This window comes from Nicotiana tabacum, chromosome 7 (genome assembly GCF_000715075.1).
Source record: "Nicotiana tabacum cultivar K326 chromosome 7, ASM71507v2, whole genome shotgun sequence".
Taxonomy (NCBI): Eukaryota; Viridiplantae; Streptophyta; class Magnoliopsida; order Solanales; family Solanaceae; genus Nicotiana; species Nicotiana tabacum.
In genome coordinates this window covers 106,889,392-106,909,994 of record NC_134086.1, presented here as the reverse complement: position 1 = coordinate 106,909,994, position 20,603 = coordinate 106,889,392, and the positions used below count along the sequence as shown (strand labels likewise).

The window sequence follows — 20,603 nt, the reverse complement described above, 5'->3', positions numbered from 1 at the left end:
CTCAAGACAATCTTCAAAAATACCTTGGCACCCTAAAGCTGATAAAAAAAATCAATCCTCGACAATGGATACTTATTCTTGATTGTAACCTTGTTCAACTGCCAATAATCTATACACATCCTCATCGATCTGTCCTTCTTCTTAACAAACAACACCGGTGCACCCCAAGGTGAGACACTAGGTCTAATGAAATCTTTATCAAGCAAGTATTGCAACTACTCCTTCAATTCTTTCAACTCAGGCGGGGCCATACAATACGACGGAACATAAATGGGCTGAGTGTCCTGAGCCAAATCAATGCAGAAGTCAATATTCCTATCTGGTGGCATACTCGGCAGTTCTGAAGGAAATACCTCAGGAAACTCACGTACTACCGGCACAGAATCCATAGAAGAAATCTCAGCACTAGAATCACGAACATATTCCAAATAGGCCAAACACCCCTTCTCGACCATACACCGAGCCTTCATATATGAAATAACACTATGGGTAGAATGACTAGGAGTCCCTCTCTACTCTAAATGAGGTAAACCCGGCAAGTCTAAGGTCACAGTCTTGGCATAACAGTCCAAGATAACGTGGTAAGGTGATAACCAGTCCATCCCTAATATGACATCAAAATCAACCATGTCCAAAATTAACAAATCTACTCGAGTCTCAAGACCCCCAATCACAACTATACATGAACGATGGACACGATCCACCACAATAGAATCACCCACCAGTGTAGATACATATACAAGAGCACTCAAAGAATCACTAGCCATGACTAGATACGGTGCAAAATAAGATGACACATAGGAGTACGTAGACCCTAGATCAAATAGAACTGAAGCATCTCTACTACAAACCAGAACAGTACTTGTGATAACTACATCGGAAGCCTTAGCCTCAGTTCTGGCTGGAAGAGCATAACATCGGGGCTGGGCCCTACCACTCTGAACTACATCTCTGGGACGGCCTGCTGCGGGCTGGACTCCACCTCTAGCGGCCTGAGCTCCACCTCTAATACCTCTACCTCTACCTCCACCTCTAATACCCCTAACTCCACCTCTAGTTGGCTAAACAGGCGGTGGAACACTCAGTGCCTGAACCATGGCACGAGAACCCTGGTGCTGAGAACTGCTCGATGCTCGAGGGAAAAATCTAGCAATATGCCTCATGTCACCACAAGTAAAACAAGCCATCGGCTGTTGGGGCTGACGACCCTGAAAACTCTAAAGTGGAGGTGCACTGATAGGAGCTGGCGATGCACTATAGGACTGCTGATCAGAATACTTCATGTGAGAACCACGTCCACCTGGAGCACCGTGAGAAGCCTGAAGTGCTGAATGAAACGGCCTAGGAGGATGGCCCCTACCAAAAGAATCCCTGCTTCCTGTCACACCTCCTATTTACCTCCACCCCGCAAAGGGGAATAAAAGGGAGTTTTTTCAATTAAAGGACAATCGAAACGGGATTTATTATTTAATTCAGAGTCGCCACTTGGGAGATTTATGGTTTCCTAAGTCACCGGTTGAATCCCGATTCGAGGAAAAGATTGACTCTGTATTACAGTCCGCGAACCAGAAACCTGAGTAAGGAATTCTGTCAACCCGGGAGAAGGTGTTAGGCATTCCCGAGTTTTGTGGTTCTATCACGGTCGCTCAACTATCATATTCGGCTTATTTATCTGGTTTTAATACATGTTGAACCTATGTGCAAATTTTAACTGTTTACCGCTTTTATTATTATTACTTTTAACGAGAATTGCAACGTCGTGAAAATACACCTCGAACCACGTCACATCAATGCACCCATGGTTATTGACACATTTCAACTCTATTGAGATTTAGATTTGGGTCACATAAATGTGCACCCGAGTTTAAGAAAGTAATTTATTAAAGGCGCGCCTAAAGCGACTAGCGTATCATTATTTTGGGTAGGGCCGTGAAATTTTGCTAAACGGCCCATCCCGAAGTCTAAGTAATTTTACCAACACGTATAAAGGGCCCCACAGCTTGTGTATTTTTTGTTTGTCGAGGCTCGTCTCATTCATATTTTTTTTAAAAAAAGGAATTTGCAACATCGTGGAAATGCATCTCGAACCACGTCACAATCAATGTACCCGTGATTAGCGACACAATTCGACTTCGTTGAGATTTGGATTTGGGTCACATAAATGCGCACCCGAGTTTAAGAGAATAAATTATTTAAAGCACGCCGGAAGTGACTTGCGCGTTATTATCTTTTGGGGAAGGTCGTGAAATTCGCTAAACGGCTCGTCCCTAAATCTAAGTATTTTAAAATAAATATTTATTGAGGGCCCCGCAATTTTGTATTTTTTATTCGGCGAGGCTCATCTCATTTTTATTCAAGGATATCCTAAAGCGACTATGATTTTCTATTTATTTGTCTCTAAGAATAAAGAAAAATCCTAATCAATTAGCATTAAAAGTTCGGGCTTCAAGTTCAAGTCCGGGTCCAAACAAAAGGAAACCCCTTCTAGTTTGAACCCGCTACCTAACTTAAGATCCGCCGCCTACCGTTGTAAATATTAACAAACCAGCTACCATTTCGATCCAGTTCAACTTTAGCTTTATTATATGAATCGGACTATTGGAATTAACTATGTGGAATACAAAGCCATTTTTGAGCTCTTTTTACGATTTGTTGAAAAATGCATCAATGCTTAAAAACTGGCATCAAGCTAACATTAATCACTAACATTTGAGAACTAACGTTAGTTACCAACATTATTTACATTGCTATTTAAAATGATATTATTTACTCAAGTGAACTCGCAATTTCAGAATTAGACCTATTAAACCAACATGCTAATTTCCATAAACTATTTGAACTTGTTTTGTGACATAAACTATTTGAAACTATTTCGCGACCACTGAAAAAAAGAATTAAATACATTATATTTCATAACTAGTAATCACCAACTAAGATTAAGTACAATTGATATTCCATGTTTGTAGAAATAGATTCAATCAGTTCAGCTTATGCATTCCAAAGTCATTCCAATACATACTATGAAATATCAAGTGAACTACTGCTTATACATCAAATTAAACACAAAGAAACAAGGGAAATTCAGAAATCCATTCCAACAACTCTTTACTTCCTTTCCATTAAATTTGAGAGCTTTAGAACGTGTACCTGGATAATGGAAATACAAGAAGATGAAGGAGCAGTCAGCAACATTAATAACACAGCAACGCAGTGACAGAACAACCCAGTGACAGATTAAAAAGGAAGGAACCAACAGAGTTCCAGTAACACCCAATGAAAATAGTAGCCAATAACCAATAGCAAACTCAGGAAGAACCAATTGAAACCCCAGAAATACCAAACAACAACACCAATAAAACAGCTACAGTACTAGTTCTGATATTCAGTAGTAAAAGAAAAGACTCACTTTTCAGTTTCTTAGCTCTCCAAACACTGAACCTTTTAGGATTAAAAACCAGCCTGTTTTTTACTCTCAAATTATTGAACTTTTAAATGTTAAAAATCTGGCCTAAACTCTCTGGAAAAAAAACTGAAAGAGAACTCCTCTTTTTCTTCCAAAAACCAACCCCTTTTCTGTCTTCAAATGACCCTATTTATAACCCTAAAACAAGTATAGGCAACATATTTTAATCAATCCTTTTTAAGCTTTTCATACCATTATGTTTTGTTCCCCACACTTGCATGCCTTGTTCCCCACACTTGCATGCCTTGTTCCCCACTAGCAAATGTCTTGTTCCCCACTAGTAAATGTCTTGTTCCCCACTAGCAAATGTCTTGTCCCCCACTATGTATTAAACAATGCCTTATTTTAATATTATTAGTGCTTAGTGGATAGAGCACTCAAATTAATCATTTTTTAAAACTTTAAATCCCAAAATACCCCTAAAACTACTGAAATTACCATTCTACCCTATTAGCTATATCTAATCATCCTAATCAATTAACCAAACTATAGCAGCTATAACCAATCTTAAGTGAGAAATCCTAACAATTAACTAATTAAACACATGAAACTAACTCTCAATCAACGACATTAAGATTCATCAAACTCAAATCACAATTTAAGCTTGAAACTCAATTCAGACCAAATATCATCAAAATAAAGATTCAGTGATTAAACTAACACACTTCTAGATTAAACCTAAACAAGAACAAATGAATACTGTCAACATACTGAATGAAAACAAACTGACTTCATATGCAAGAAATGATGAACAACGACAAGAAAAGAAACAACATAACATAACTAAGAAAAGATAGAAAACTAGAACGAGGCAAGATAATTAAAACAAGTAAGAAGAACGACAGATTCATGAACTTGTACTGCTGCTCACTACGTTCGATCATGGAAACACGCAGCTCATTGATATCAGTTTAACTAAAAGACAAGATGAAAAGAAAAGGAAATGAACCTTCATTGTTACCAAAAATGGATTTCACAAGTGATTGAATACAGAAAACTCTTTGAGCAGAGCTGTACAGCAAAGGCAAATAACGAACAAAAGCTTCAAGCTAATGTTCCAAGAAACTCGAGTAAATCTGGAACCAAGACCCCGTCGGAAACTCGAACTCGCGGACTGGAAATGAGTCATTTTTTAATGGAGGGTTTTGAAGGTTTTGAGCCAGAGTTTCATGGCTGCTCGAGCATGATGACTGACGGAGTGTTTGGTCGTTTCTGTGAAGGCTGGAGCTCGTGACTGGAGGGTGTCTATGGAGAAGGTGAGGCGGGCTGTTTCAGGTGGCATTGGACGTTGATGGAGAAGGCTGGAGCTCGCGACTGGAGGGTCGTTGGGCTGTTTCAGGTTGTCGACGGGAGGTGGTCATTTGGTAGTGGGGTGGTCATTGGTTCGAAGAAGAAGGAGGGCAACCATGGACGTGGTCGTGGTGGACGGGAGGCGGGCTGTCGACGAGTTGATGGAGATAGTGGTCATTGGTAGTAGGACTGGCGTGAAGGGAGGTGGTCGTTGGTTCGAAGAAGAAGAAGGAAGGCAGCCATGGACGTGGTCGTGGGAGCTGGAGGGGTCGTTTGGAGAAGAAGAAGAAGAAGGGGCGGGTGGTTTAGGGTTCTTTTGTTAGGGGTTTAGAAATGAAAATGAAAATGGGGAAAAAGGGGGGGTTGGTTGTTTGGGCTATGGGGAAGACCGGGTCGGGGATGGGGTATGGGCTGGGTATCCGGGTTTCAATTTCAAAGGGGAAGAAAAATTGTTTGGGATGATGGAGTTTAAATTGATTTGGCTCAAATATGACTTAACACTCTTTTAATTTGCCTTTCTTTTCTTAAACTAATAAAACTAAAAATTCCAAAAATCCTAAATTAACTTATAGGACTAGATAAATTTATAAAAGTACTAACTAACTTTTAATAACAATTAACACACACAATCAAATAAAATCACATAACTTGGACATGAAATGCTAAAAATGCAAAAAATACATTATTTTGTGATTTTCTTTCTCTTAAAAACAAAACATGGTTCAATTAATTCCTAAGTGCACAATTAAATCTTAAATGTGCATGTGACATATATTTTTTTTGTATTTTTAATTAATTAAAACAAGATAAACATTCACAGACAAAAATACAAACAATTATCCACAGATGCCACGCAAATTCTTAAAATTGTACAGTACGGAAATTTGTTTTATTTTTGATTTCTTTTGGGAGTAGTTTTCGTGAAGCAAAAATCACGTACTCACACTTCCAGATGAGGCACCACTGAACCTGCTCGAATGACGAGGCCTCTGTTCAGACCCCTGACCACTCCCCTACGATAGAACCATCTCAACTCTCCTAGCCACATTGGCCTCCTCTTGAAAAGAAATCTCGCTCCTCATCTCCGTGCAATCGAATAGGCTGAATGAGTCCCTTTATGAACCTCTTCACTCTCTCTTTCTCTCTCTCTCTCTCTCTCAGTGGGAAGTATAAAAAGAGCATGACGGGCCAAGTCAATAAATCTGGTCTCGTACTGAGTAACAGTCATAGAACCCTGCTAGAGACGCTCAAACTACCTCCGATAGTTCTCTCTCTGAGTGATAGGAAAGAACTTCTGCAGAAATAGCTGAGAAAACTGATCCCAAGTCAAAGTTGGTGACCCAGCTGGTCTAGCCAAACAATAATCTCTCTACCAAGTCTTGGCAGATCCAGACAAGCGAAAAGCAGCAAAGTCGACCCCATTGGTTTCCACTATGCCCATGTTCCTGAGAACCTCATGACAACTGTCTAAATAATCATGCGGATCCTCAGAAGATGCACCGTTGAAAGTGGTAGTGAAGAGCTTGGTAAACCTGTCCAATTTCCACAAGGATTAATAGACATAGCTGCTCCATCACCGGTCTGAGCTACCACACCCGGCTGAACTACTCTAACTGGCTAAGTTGTTGGAGTTTGAAACTGGGGAGACATTTGCTCCGGAGTGCGAGTAGCAGGAGTCTGGGCTCCTCCTCCAGCCTGAGAGACGGCTGGTGCTACAGGAAGCAAGCCTACCCAAGTGACACTCTCCATAAGGCCCACTATGGAGAACTATCGATCTGCGAAAGAACAGAGTAGAAATTCAATTAGCATTGAGAAACCAAACCGCAAGAAAGTAAAGAATAAATGTAAAGTTTTTCCTAACTCTATAGACTCTAGGGGATAAATACAGACGTCTCTGTACCGATCCCTCAGACTCTAATAAGCTTGTCCGTGAATTGTGAGACCAAAATAACCTAGAGCTCTAATACTAACTTGTCACGACCCGGATTTCCCACCCTAGGCAAATCAAGTGTTATAAATTCATTACCCTTTTTATTAAGCATTTTCAAAAGTTCAATATAATAGGTGATCAAACAACGGAATAATAAAAATAACCAGAAATGCGGAAGACAAAAACTTAGTAGTTTAACCAAACAATGCTACATGAATCTGAAATACAACACTACCCAGAATTTGGTGTCACAAAGTCACGGACCATCTACGAATACTACAAATAAAGTCTAAATGAAAAATACACGAATTTATCTCTGAATAAGTAAAAATAGAAGGAAATGATAGAAGGAGACGCCAAGGCCTGCGGACGCCTGCAGGACTACCTTGGGTCGCCTGTTGGACTGAAGGCAGCAACCTCACTGCGGTCCAAAAGCTACAGCTCCGGATCTACACACAGTGCAGAGTGTAGTATCAGCACAACCGACCTCATGTGCTGGTAAGTGCCTAGCATAACCTCGGAGAAGTAGTGACGAGGCTAGGACCGGACTACCAAATAAACTTGTGCAGTTAAATCATATACAATGGAAAGAAAAAGCAGATATTTACAGTTAAAGATGGGAGAAGAAAAGCATGCTACGAGGAGTATCAGATAACAACAGAATACCAAAAGAGAAATGTAAAGAAACTAAAATTTAATTGCTAACAAGGATAAGGAAAACATACACAGTATTCACTTTCATTTCTTCCTTGTTGCAGGCATGCAACCCGATCCCATTTGAAATGTTACCATGGCGGTGTGCCACCCGATCCCATTTCATATCTCTTCTTGCAGGCGTTCAACCCGATCCCATTTTATATATTACGGTGGCGACGTGTCACCCGATTGTTGATACAAATTTTTTCCTATATATTTTAAATATGCAACAATACCTTCAAAATAGCATATATATACATATATAAGCATGCCCAAGGTTTTTATTATTTTTTCCATAATTTTAAGGGTCTAAATTGATTTATTTTCTCCCTTTTTATCCATAAAATCCCCAATAATTATTTCCATAATTATTATTTTGATAATTCATCTATTGTATTCCTATTATTATGCCAAAATATGGCTAAGTTAATTTTTTATATATTTTTGCAATTACATTTAGTATTTTTAAAGCTAAATTGCATATAATTGTAATGTTAGCCCATTTTAAGATATAATTATGTTTTATATGCATAAAATTGGATACTGTATTTTTAAATTGCTAATTATGTATTCTAAATCATTTTGGTACTTTAAATTATTTTTCAAAAATAATCTACTATTTTTTAAATTAAATAGGAAAAAACTGACTATTTAAATTATAGTCAAACCGGACCCCAATTCCCAGCCCAATTCCACAATTAAAAAATCCGACCCGCACTCTATTAACCCATACCCAAACCTGGAACCCATCTACCGTTTTGAATCTTACGCTATTCTTTTCCTTTTTTAATCCAACGACCCCCCAAACCCTACCCCATTCTCTCATTTGCACCGCCTCTGAATCCTCTCAACTCTCTCTAGAACCTTCGTCTCCTGAGCTCTGTCTCTCACCTTCTCCAGCCACCTCCCTCGCCGGAAACCATGGCCTCTCATCATCTCCTGGCCTCTGCTTCACCCCACGCCGGTTTGACACTACCTTGAGGTCCTCAGGTGAGCCTAGAGCAGTTCAACTCCTATCCATAGTCTTTTATTCCATTCTCCGGCCATCCATGGCTGTTCGAGTAAGATCCATGACTTTTTCGGCTAAAACCGGTAATATTTTAAGGTCCTCTCATCTTCTTTGGGTTCTCTGAAACCCTGACTCTTGAGATTTTCCACTTTTCTTTTAGATCTGTCTTAGATCTAGGTATATCCAGAGTTATCTTGCTATTTTCCCTTAAAGGTTTGCCGATTTTCTCAAAATGACTCTTCGTCTTCAAATTAGGGTTCGTAACCCCTTTTCAAAACGCTTTTCCTTCTGATTGTTGGTATTAATCTATAATTTTACAATGTTTAAAAGGTTTATTTAAGCTTTTCTTTTATCCGATTCATTATGTTGAAAACCCTAATTTCCTAGTTCTAATCCTGGGTTTCTGAGTGTGTTTTTGATAATATGTTCAACTGGTCTGTATGTTTCTCATGAACATTCTGTGATTATGTAACCTTTACCCTATGTTTGCTTGTTAAGTTCTTTGACTTCGACTATGCCTGCCTATTATGTGTTTATTCTCAGAAATTTGTGGCTATTTCCCTTTATCAGTACCATCCTTTACTTTGAATCCCGGATTTATGTGATTCTTTTACCCTACTCTTGTTTGTGTTATATTTGTTTCGTTCAGTTGTGGTACTTTCCCTTGGTCAGTATACCTTTAATGGAATCCCTGATTCCCTGTGATTGGTATACTCTGTTCCCTACTGATTTTCAACCTCTAAATATTTTCTTGCCTTATTTTGTAGTTGATTGTGTTGTCAAATTGATTCTTAGACATTTTTCTTAATTAAAATTTGTCGAACCTAGCCTCTATTACATGCTCTGTACTATGCTCATTTCCTTATATATTATATTCCAGTCTCATACGATCCCCTTCCTTATTTGTCACCTGCCTTCTACCATTGGTAAATTGCTCCCTTAATTAAGGGATACTTGGCTGATTTTCGATTTTCAATAGATTCTGCAGTTCTATAATTGCTTCTTGCCTTATTGACTTGACTTTCAAACTATTACATATACCCTCTTCTCTTTTCATTACACACACGAACAATTATACTGTTCTGAACTCTCTCTTACACACATACATACTCTCTTACTTCTCTTGTTGTTTACTTGATACTCAGTCGGCTACAAGCCAAAACTGAGTGATTACATTACTCTACTGCTCTATTGTGCTACTGCTCTACTACTCTACACACTACTGCTCTACTTCTTTTCATTGTACTGCTTTTCACTCCTCACTCTGCACTTATTCTCTCATTTTTACTGATACGTTTTCAGTTTAACTTACAACATCCAAAACAATATGTCTTTATTTGTATTGCACTTCCTTTTGTTTCTCTTATGCTTCTACTTGTGGTTCTGATGTCTCCCTTGCAAATAGCATGCCTATTTTGCTATGTGATTACCCCTTCCCTGTAATTCAGCATGTCTACTGCTTTCTTACATTTTTCTACTACTATTCTGCCCTACCCCTAACCCCAATACATTATAAGCATGTGTTTGTGATACCTAGTCACTATGTGATCCTGAACCCTTCCCCCCTAAACCTAATGTGTAACTTTGTTTAGCACCCCCTTAATCTAATGTTGTTAAGCTCCTGGCATGAATACTCTGTGATAGACTATTACTGTGACTATTTAAGTTCTGTAGTACTTCTCTGGTGTTAACCTGTGTGCAAAAGTGCTTTCACATATGAACTACTTGTCCCCAATTCCTCATTTCCCTATTTGTGTTTGAACTTCATATGTTGATTTGGTTTGAGTTGTTGATTGTCCTGTTTCTTTTCTTCTTCAAACTGGTTTTCACTAAGGCAAACTCTTCTATTGCTTTCTAAAACTTATTTCAAACTAATAATTGCCAAAACTGTTTCCAACTCAACTCTTTTAAATCTATGCTAAGCACTCTCACCTTACTCTTAAACCACTAAGTTATGCCCCTTTTGTGTGAGCCTTGCCTTGGGACCCTTGAGCTCCCTCTGAACTTGGACATACAAAAGCTGGCCTTTCCACACTGCACTTACTCTGTCTTGGATATAAAATCTGGGTGTGAGCACTGCCCGGGATCCCTTGAGGTCCTTAGGGAACTCTGACATACCCTGATATGAGAAGGGCTATGAAACAATCTTGGCACGTGAGGTGATTTATTACATAACTCAGGGAGGAAGTCCTAATTAGGCTCTCTATAGTGTAACTTCTTATTTTTCATTTCTACTTATGTAATTTATTTTAATGTTGGTCTGTAATAACCTGTTGTAAACAAGTATAGGGGTTGGCTAGTGAAAATGGGAGGGTAGTTATACATGCTATCAACATCAATGGGTAGAAACCAAGTCTTAGGTTTACATTTCCTATGTGTGCATTAGAATCCATGTGTAAGATCAACCCATTCGAAGCATATCATGCATTAGATACCATGTTCTTAGGTTTACTGTTTCAGCATCTCATTTGACATCACTTTACCGCTTAGAAATCCTGCTTTAGGTAAACAACATCAAAAATTGTCACTCCTGCCTATTTTGAAACTGTGCATAACTTGATATGCATTTAGAAATCCTGTTTGAGTCATTATGCATCATGCTACATTAGACATCATGTTATATGATCGCACTTATTCAATCACACCTAGTCTAAACATAGAGGTATAAACGGTCATCATGTTCTAAATAAACTGGTAATTAGTCTCTGGATGTTTGCAACATTTAGAACAACATGTTTTAGGTAAAAATAATTTCCAAACTGTTTTAATAATTTTGGTAACTGGTGCATGTTGTTTTACACCTAGGCAAGACTTAGGCAATCAACTTTAAAATAAAATCAGAATCGTCTTTGTGATTAGTATTTGACTGTTAACGTGTTAAAAATCAGTAGCCAAGCCTGATTCGGACTTCTTTTCTGAGTCATGTAATAAATCTTGTTTTGTTGTTATCACTTAGATATCATGTTTAGGATGAATTTAGATCTTAATTGTATATGAGTCATGCTATTTATGCGTACTGTGTGTGAAGGTATATCTGAGCCTTTCATTTGTTTTCCATGCTCCCCTTAATTGAAGTCCTACTTGTTTATTGTATGTCGCCTTAGTATTTTGTCTTTAAACTTGAGGGTATGCCTAGAACCCCCTTTTATAGGATATGAGTCCTAAATTCCTCTGGGACTGATAGGAAGGGACGGGTAACAACATGCAATAGGGGTCGAGACCAACCCTCGCATTAATTACCTTCACGGGGCGGGAAAGGGTAGATATGGATATGATGACCGGTGCGTTAATACCGCGTGTAGACCCTCTTTGAGGATTGTCATACCGGGTATTGTATTGATGTGATCCATATTATAAACAAACCTAGGACACCCCCTTTACATTTACAAATGTGCTTAGATTGTAATTCTTTTTAAACTCTTGCTTTCTCACCAATTATTTTTCAAGCACTTGTGTATTTAAACTTAAATCCCCTACTATTTGAGTCATACTTGTTTATTTGCTACTTGTACAAATTCACAAAAATGGTTTGGCCGAGAACCACACAAGTGGATACTGAGGAGTGTCTAACACCTTCCCCTAAGGATAATTTCAAGCCCTTACCCTGCCTCTACTTACCAAACATGGTTATAAATGAACCCCATAGGTGTCCTAACGCACCTTAAATTATTAAGTGGCGACTCTTCAAAAAATGCAAACCCTATTTCCAAAAGGAAAGTGTTGTCCCAAACAAAATGTCATAAACCCGATTCTGCGAGGAAAAAAAGGGGGAGCGACACCGATCCCATTTCATATATCTTGTTGCAGACGTGCAACCCGATCTCATTTCATATATTATTGTGGCGGCGTGCCACCCGATCCCATTTCATATTTCTTGTTGCAGGCGTGCAACCCGATCCCTTTTCAAATATCACTATGGAGGTGTGTCACCCGATCCCATTTACAAATCAACATTAATCATAAAAGAATCCCGGTAAGGGAACAAGAGTATAACAACAACATCCCGACAAGGGAGACAATATCATAAACAATAACATTTTGGCAAGGAAAACAATATCATGAACAATAATATCCCGGCAGGGGAAACAATATCATAAACAATAACATCCCGGCAAGGGAACCAACAATGATAATCAACATATTAAGCATGAACAAATCACAACGGATTCACAACAATTACAATACGAGACACACATGCATGCTTGACACCGATGTATAGATACTCGTAACCATGTCTATATATCGTACTCCACAATTATTACATAGAAATTAAGACACAACTCCTAATCCCTCAAGCTAAGGTTAGACCAAACACTTACCTCGATGTCACGAACACAATTCAAGCTTCAACTACCGCTTTACCTCTTGTTTCTACCACCAATTCACTTGTATCTAGCCACAAGTTACTTAACTATATCAATAAATGCTAAATGAATCAATTCTAATGCATGAAAATAAGTTTTCCAATGATTTCTCCAAAAAGTCAAAAATTGACCCCGGGCCTACATGGTCAAAACCCGAGGTTTGAACAAAACCCGATTACCCATTTACCCATGAACCCAAATATATAATTTATTTTGAAATCGGACCTCAAATCGAGGTTCAAATCGCTAAAATTTGAAAAACCTAAGTTCTATCCAAAACACTCAATTTTCCCTATGAAAATCATTGATTTTGAGTTGAAATCATGTTAAAATATGTTAGAGATTAAAGAAAACGAGTTAGAAATGACTTACAATCGATTTGGAAGAGTAGTTGTCTTTGAAAAATCGCTCAAAGGTGTTTTAGGTTTGAGAGGGTTTGAAAAATGAGAAATTTTCAGTTAAGTTATGATTTTGCAGGTCACAAATGTCGCAATTGCGAACCCCTTCAGGGCCTGCTATATTCGCAAATGCGAAGTATATGTCCTATTTGAGACCATGAAGCAATCCGGTCACCTTCGCATTTGCGAGGGACCTGTCGCATTTGCGAAAGAGGGGACTTCGCAATTCCCACCAATGTAGGGCCTGCCCAGGCTTGGTTCTCATTTGCGAAGCCTGTGTCGCAATTGCGAAGCCTTATCTCGCAATTGCGAGATCAGAGGCCTGGGCAAAAATGCTAAATACCAGCACTTGATCCTAAGTCCAATTTCACTTTGTGGCCTATCCAAAACTCACCCGAGCCCTCGGGGCTCCAAACCAAACATGCATGTAAGTCCAAAAATATTATACGAATTTGCTCGTGCGATCAGATCATCAAAATAACATCAATAACTATGAATTTAGCATCAAAATCAAAGAAAAAATTCCATGAACTCTTAAGTTTCATTTTTAACAACCGATGGTCCGATTCACGTCATATCAAGTCCGTTTCTTATCAAATTTTACATGCTCAACTTAAATACCATATAAGACCTGTACCGGGCTCCAAAACTAAAATACGGACCCGATACCATCGAATTCCAATACATTCAAATTTCCAAAAAAACTCTTAAAATTTAAGTTAAATAATTTTCTTCAAAAATTCATTTCTCAGGCTTGGGAGCTCGAAATTCGATTCCGGGCATACGCCCAAGTCCCATATTTTCCTACGGACCCTCCAGGACCGTCAAATCGCGGGTCCGGATCTGTTTACCTAAAATATTGACCGAAGTCAACTTAAATTCATTTTAAAAATAAAATTTATTATTTTTCACAGAGTTTCACATAATGAATTTTCAGATACACGTCTGGAGTATGCACATAAATCGAGGTGAGGCAAAAGGAGTTTTTTAAGGCCTTGGAATACAGAATCGACTTGCAAAACAAGTGATGACCTTTTGGGTCATCACATTATATCTAAAAATATTCGTGTCATTGCTAACTCAATTTTTATCTTACTAACAAGAGAAAAACCAAAGAAAGATTAGGCCAAATGCGGATTAGAGGTATAGATATGGATTGTTGTTTATGTGATGATCAAATAATTGAGACTAGCCAGCATTTGTTTGGCAACTGTCCTTGGTTACAGGCTATTAGAAGATCACTTTTGCAATGGACAGATACTCAACTGCATGCTAGGGAGCCTAAACTGGTATTGATTCAATTAGAAGAAAACATTGGCAGAAACATAAGCAGGAAGTGGTGGTTGTCATATGGGGAGCAACTATCTACCACGTATGGACTGCCAGGAATAAAAAATTATTTCGAAATGGAATTGTACCGAGGGATACGATAGTTACCTAAATTAAGAAAGAGATAAAAGAGAGAATAGGTATGATCAAACCGTCAAATAGAGGAAGTAGGAGTAGAGGATTCATACAGAGACTATTATATAATTAGAGATATGTAATTCCAGTTTTTTTGTGGAAGCAAGAAGCTCTTAAGGTGTATTGCTTAATTTTTGCTATCAATGGTAATATTCACAGTTGTTACAAAAAAAAACAAAGAAAAATGTTTTGCAATTAGATAGCGACTTATCTAGCAATAAATAAAAGAGCTAGTAACAAACAAAAATAATAAGTGTTTCGCACCTTATAGTATCAAGCATTTTAAAAAGAAATTTTTTTACAAACCACTATTATTTAGTGGTTATTAGCTAGTTGTAGCTACCATTTACTATATTACTTCCTATAGTTATGTTTTCAGTTTTTTAGAGTGTATTGATGTATTTAAGCTACTGTATTCTTGAATACATTAGCAAAACTCGGCATGAAATAGGAGATTCCATCTAGACAATTATTGTATTCGACTGTATTCAGCATATTTTTAGGACTGTATTCGATTATCAACTGTATTCACGATATGTATTTGTGAATACAGTAACGTAAATAGCATAAATCATGGTCTATTCAGCTGTTTTTAAACGGAAAGTGAATCAATTAACACAATAGACTCCTAATATAACTCAACTAACTCAATTACATCACCCATAATCTGTATTTGATGCGAAATATGTTGAATATTTTTTCCAGCCGATAAATACAAAAAAAATAGCAATTTGAATACATATATACATCTGAAATACATGGAATACAACGAGATATATTAAAATATAATGAAATACATGAAAATACAGCGAGATATATTAATAGAATCTTCAAGTTGCTCAGCCTCAAACTCTGTTGTGTTTGTTCAAGAACAACCCTAATGTCGTCTCGTCGAGAGGGCCGCGATTTTGACTCGAAACGCCATTGTTGTCGTTTCGATCAAGAACCCAGTCCCGTTTCGATCTGTCTTTGGGAGCAGCAGTTCGCCATGAAGTACAAACACCACCAAAAGCAATGAAATCTTCCATCACTTTAATACGCTTTGCAATCATAGTAATGAGTTCGTGCGGCATTTTGTTAGTTCGCCATAGCAGAAGTGGATGGACGAGGAAGGAAAGTGTACTATGGATGAGGAATAGGCTTTTGAAATAAGGTCCAATTGATTAGGGCACAATATATAAGAAGCGACAATAACAAAAAAAAAAATAGCAAAGGGTGCGGTGGAAGCAGAGAGCTATATGGAGTTTTAATGGGTGGTTTTGCCCCTCTCTGTCATTCTCCATCGTCGATGATCACTCAAATGAAAATTTTCCGAGACAATGGTGATGAATCAATGGAGAATCGTGGTTGTATCCATGGAGAAAGACTATTAAGAGAAAGAGAGGGTGGAGAAAAATCTGAAAGAATGAGAGAGAAAAATAATAACAAAGCGTATTTTATGACTTAAGGGTAGGGTGATCCATAATAGATATTTGACTATAAAAATCAAAAGGTAGCTATAAAATATAATTTTTTAAAAAGGTATTTATTTAAAATAAATTAGGAATCAATCTTTGCTATATGCGGTAAAAATTCCTTTTAAAAATTTGGTTTGCTCATTGAAAAGAAAAAAGAAAAAGGCACGGAAGATCCAATATAGTCCGTTTCAAAATAAAATAAAGTTTGGACTTAAAGTTTTGTACTCGATTCCCGTCAAAGTTTATCTAAATGGTCCAAAATGAGCGAAAATTATTAAATATCTCACTTCCACGTGTCCACTAATAAAAGTGAGTACAGGCAACGAGATATATAAATAAGGTTGTCATTAAAGGAAAATGGATACCTACCGACAGACTTCATAAAAGTAAAAGGATAGATAGAGAAAAAGAGTCCAGAAAAGTACTACTTCAATAATTAAGATGGATAAGAAGAAGAAGAAAATGATAGGAGTGGCAGCTATGGCTATGCTGCTCATCATCCTCTTATCTGCTAACATGGAGACTGTCGATGCTCAAGGCGTCAATTGCTATGACTCTTGCGAAACTGCCTGCGTTGGTCTTCCACGTATGCCCCTCTTTTCTTTTCTTATCTTTGAATCAGCTTCTCCATATTTAAATACTTGCTTACTTTCCTACCAATATAAGAATTGAGTAATTCTGTTCACATAAATAGAAGGGAATCATCTAGTAGTATTTTTTGTTTTCATGGGAATTTGAACCATAATCTCTTACTACTACTATTATTTTATCCACTTTACTATAGTAATTATTAGGCCACACGCATAACTGCTTTATTTATGAACTTTTTAGATAGACGAACACACAAAAAGAAAAAAATGTTTACGGTCTGATTTTGTTATTTTTTCAGAGAGAGAGTACTTGCGTTGCGCTCGGAAGTGCCAGATTAGGTGCGGACCAGGTAACTCTGCTTCTTCTTTCTTTTTTTCCTTTTTCGTTTCTCAACTTTTTATTTTAGTTTTTGGGGGTTATTGGAAATTTTTAATTTTTCTGTGATGAAGCTCCCTTAAGAAAAGGTGAGGGGAACTTTGCTCCAGCTTAACCAACCACCTTGTTTGGAAAGGTAGGAAAGAAATTACTGAATAACAACCAACTTGAAATTTGATAGTTAAGTATAATCAAGCTTATAACCCGTTTGGCCAAGCTGCAAAAATCAGCTTATTTTGAGAATTGCTTTTTTTCAATAGTATTTTTTGTGAGAATCAGTTTGTGTTTGGCTAATTAGTTTGAAAAACACTTCTGAGCAGTCATTAGTGTTTGGTCAAGCTTTAAAAAGCTGCTTCTACCGTATTTTTTTCAAAAGTGTTTCTCAAAAAAGTATTTTTTTTTTTTAGAGAAATTACTTTTTTTTACTCTCTAAAACTGTTTCCGCTTCTCATCAAAATCACTTTTTTTTCCTTTCGGAATCTTGACCAAACACCTCAATTTTTTCCTTTCGGAATCTTTACCAAACATCTCAATTTTTTGTCAAAAGTCAATTTTTGGCCAAAATTACTTTTGGCAAAAAAAAAAAAAATACTTTTGCCCAAAAATAAGCTTCGTCAAACCGACTATTAATCTACAGAGCATTCAGTCATAGGTCTTGATTTTCAATGTAGGTAATTAGATTCTCTGCTATTGATCTTTCTCTATATGTCAATAATTGTTTTCAACTATTCCATTAATACTCCCTAGTCCTGTATATTCCTATATATTTTGTTTTTTTGTAAAAAGAAGAATCCCCTCGTGGATTTGATGGTAGTGGAGTATCTGCAACAACATGTTGAAATAGAAGGAAGGTCCCATATATTTTTCAGGTACCCTTAGTTTTAGCAAATTAATAATGACCCCCAAAGTATTTCATTTTAAAATTAAAATGAGAAAAGATAGAAGAAGAGATGGCCTGGATCAATCTGACTTTCGGGCCTTCATAGCTCTGGGCCCATATCTGTCCACAACGGGTGAAATTCAAAAATAGCCAGATTTACAATTGGTCGTTCAAAAATAGTCCAGTTTCAAAAGTAATCGAAATTTAACCATTTTTTATGTAAAAATAAATTTGAGCGAAAACACTGTTCAAAATCCAGAAAATATACCATTATATTATGTTGGAGTTCCAGCATAAGTATATTTGAACTCCAGCATATTATACTGGAGTTTGGTGCACCAGTGTTCCAGTCTCCAGTATATTATACTGGAGTCAGCAAAGTATATCGTTCCAGCATAATATGCTGGAGTTCATATGTAGGTGTACCGAATTCCAGTATGTTATGCTGGACCGGTCTTTGTTGCAGCAAAATAGTGGCTATTTTTCATTGATTTGGTAAACGCTGGTTATTTTTAAATGACCAGTCCGAAAACTGGTTATACTATGCTATTTTTACGTCCACAACGGGTAAAAATAGCACGGGCTAGCTAGTTTTCCAACTGATCATTCAAAAATAGCCAGCGTTTGCAAAATCAAATGAAAAATAGCCAATATTTTGCTGCAACAAGGAAAGTTCCAGCATAATATACTGGAGATTGGAGCACCGGTTCTCCAATATCCATTATATTATGCTGGACCGGTATATTATACTGGAATTTTAATATATTATACTAGAGTATTTTTCGAATTTTGAACAGTGTTTTCGTTCAGATTTATCTTTACATGAAAAGTGGCTAAATTTCGATTACTTTTGAAACCACGACTATTTTTGAATGACCACTTGTAAATCTGGCTGTTTTTGAATTTCTCCCCCACAATGGCTGTAGCTTTAATTAGACCGCGTGTTTGGGCCTAGATCAAGCTATAATGTGGGGAGAAATTCAAAAATAGCCAGATTTACAACTGGTCGTTCAAAAATAGCCCAGTTCAAAAGTAATCGAAATTTAGTCATTTTTCATGTAAAGATAAATTTGAGCGAAAACACTATTGAAAATCCGGAAAATACGCCAGTATATTATACTGGAGTTCCAGCATAAGTATGCTTGAACTCCAGCATATTATACTGGAGTTCCAGGATAAGTATGCTGGAACTCCAGCATAATATGATGGAGTTCCAGCATAAGTACACTAGAACTCCAGCATAATATACTGGAGTTCCAGCAAGTATAATTGTCCAGTATAATATACTGGAGTTTGGAGCACCGGTGCTCCAGTCTCCAGTATATTATACTGGAGTCAGCAAAGTATACCGGTCCAACATAATATGCTGGAGTTCATACACAGGTGCACCGAACTCCAGTATATTATGCTGGACCGGTCTCTGTTGCAGCAAAATAGTGGCTATTTTTCATTGACTTCGTAAACGCTGGCTATTTTTGAATGACCAGTCCGAAAACTAGCTATATCGTGCTATTTTTACCGGATTTTGGGGTCATACATATCTTCTTCTACTTCGGTAACATTCTTTTTAGGGCAACTTAGATATTTGGTCCGTCGATCAAAAATAATTATATCCGTTGACTTATATATATTAATATGCAAAAAATAAGAAAAAAAGAATCAAGCTATTACTTTTTTTAGAGCAGTTATGATGTGTAGTTTTTCTTTCTTTTTCATAATCTATTGATGTGTTGATTTTTTGAGACTTATGATTACACAAGTAAAGATTAAGTTCCGAGGAATTTTCTGATTCTTATCCTTACAGTCTTCATTTATTTGTTGCCCGAGTAACCATGTATCCACATATTTTACCTTGCAGCTTAAATTGGAAATTTAACTTTAGGATTGTTTCATGGTATTCTTATGCAGGTGGCAAAATTGATGGAAACCTGGGTTGAAAGTGCCTACAAGTAGCAAGCAACCGAGGCTATTATTGTAAGGAGTTGCACAGTTTTTGTGTAATTCACTATAAAATCTTCATAGTTTGAGAAAATAAACCTTAATATTACGTGTATGTTTAATTAATATGAATTTTTAATTGTAAGATGCATTGTATGATATGATGGTGAAATGTGATATTGAAATAAGAGTTACCGTTTTACTGGTCAGGTCAAAATTACCAACTATTTATGAACTCAAATCATTCTTTGTCATGTTATATTTACCAAGAGACTAGAAATGACTCGGCAATAAAATAAAAAAGGAAAAGGCAGGGGCGGTCCGAGAATTTGGTGGCCTAAAGCCAAACTTTATGAGGGGATTAATTTTTTATTTTTTTTTAATTATTTATTGGAAGTTTATTTTTTTAGCTTTTCTTAGATACAAAGTTGTTAATAATTTTCTTATAATCAATAAATCCTAATAAGTATTTCTCAATTGACAATATAGCTAATCCATTTAACCTTTCTTGTGACATTGTTGATTTTAGGTAAGATTTTATCAATTTTAATTTTGAATTTTTTTTTCTGCTAAAGCAACGGTAACATGAGTTATTAACATTATTCTATAAGCAATTTAGGCATTTGGAAAAGAATTAAATCTTTTTATTTGATTAAGTGTATCAATTAAACTGTTATCTTCTAATTGTACTATTTGCCTTAATACTTTTAATTCAATAAATAAATCTAAACCATCAAATACGAATTGA

At 36.9% G+C, this 20,603-nt stretch overlaps 1 protein-coding gene across 2 annotated transcripts; it reads left to right on the top strand.

The window, feature by feature from the left end:
* Positions 1-16,409: 16,409 nt before the first annotated feature.
* On the top strand, positions 16,410-20,072 carry LOC107789026 (uncharacterized). 2 transcript variants are annotated; one of them, XM_075217463.1, is made up of 4 exons: positions 16,422-16,657; positions 16,961-17,011; positions 17,112-17,173; positions 19,826-20,072. In XM_075217463.1, exons 1-3 carry the CDS (start codon positions 16,513-16,515, stop codon positions 17,150-17,152), a joined length of 237 nt encoding a protein of 78 aa, XP_075073564.1. In that variant the 5' UTR covers positions 16,422-16,512; the 3' UTR covers positions 17,153-17,173; positions 19,826-20,072. The 2 variants fall into 2 exon arrangements, with proteins under 2 accessions (XP_016466282.1, XP_075073564.1); XM_016610796.2 differs by lacking the exon at positions 17,112-17,173 and having other exon boundaries at positions 16,410-16,657.
* Positions 20,073-20,603: the final 531 nt, after the last annotated feature.

What these genes read in the sequence shown, in the direction of transcription:
- LOC107789026 (XM_075217463.1), top strand. Translation starts at nt 16,513, where the DNA reads ATGGATAAGAAGAAGAAGAAAATGATAGGAGTGGCAGCTATGGCTATG. An exon ending in TGCCTGCGTTGGTCTTCCAC is followed by an intron (nt 16,658 to 16,960) that starts GTATGCCCCTCT and finishes TTATTTTTTCAG; the next exon opens with AGAGAGAGTACTTGCGTTGC. An exon ending in CCAGATTAGGTGCGGACCAG is followed by an intron (nt 17,012 to 17,111) that starts GTAACTCTGCTT and finishes TCTGTGATGAAG; the next exon opens with CTCCCTTAAGAAAAGGTGAG.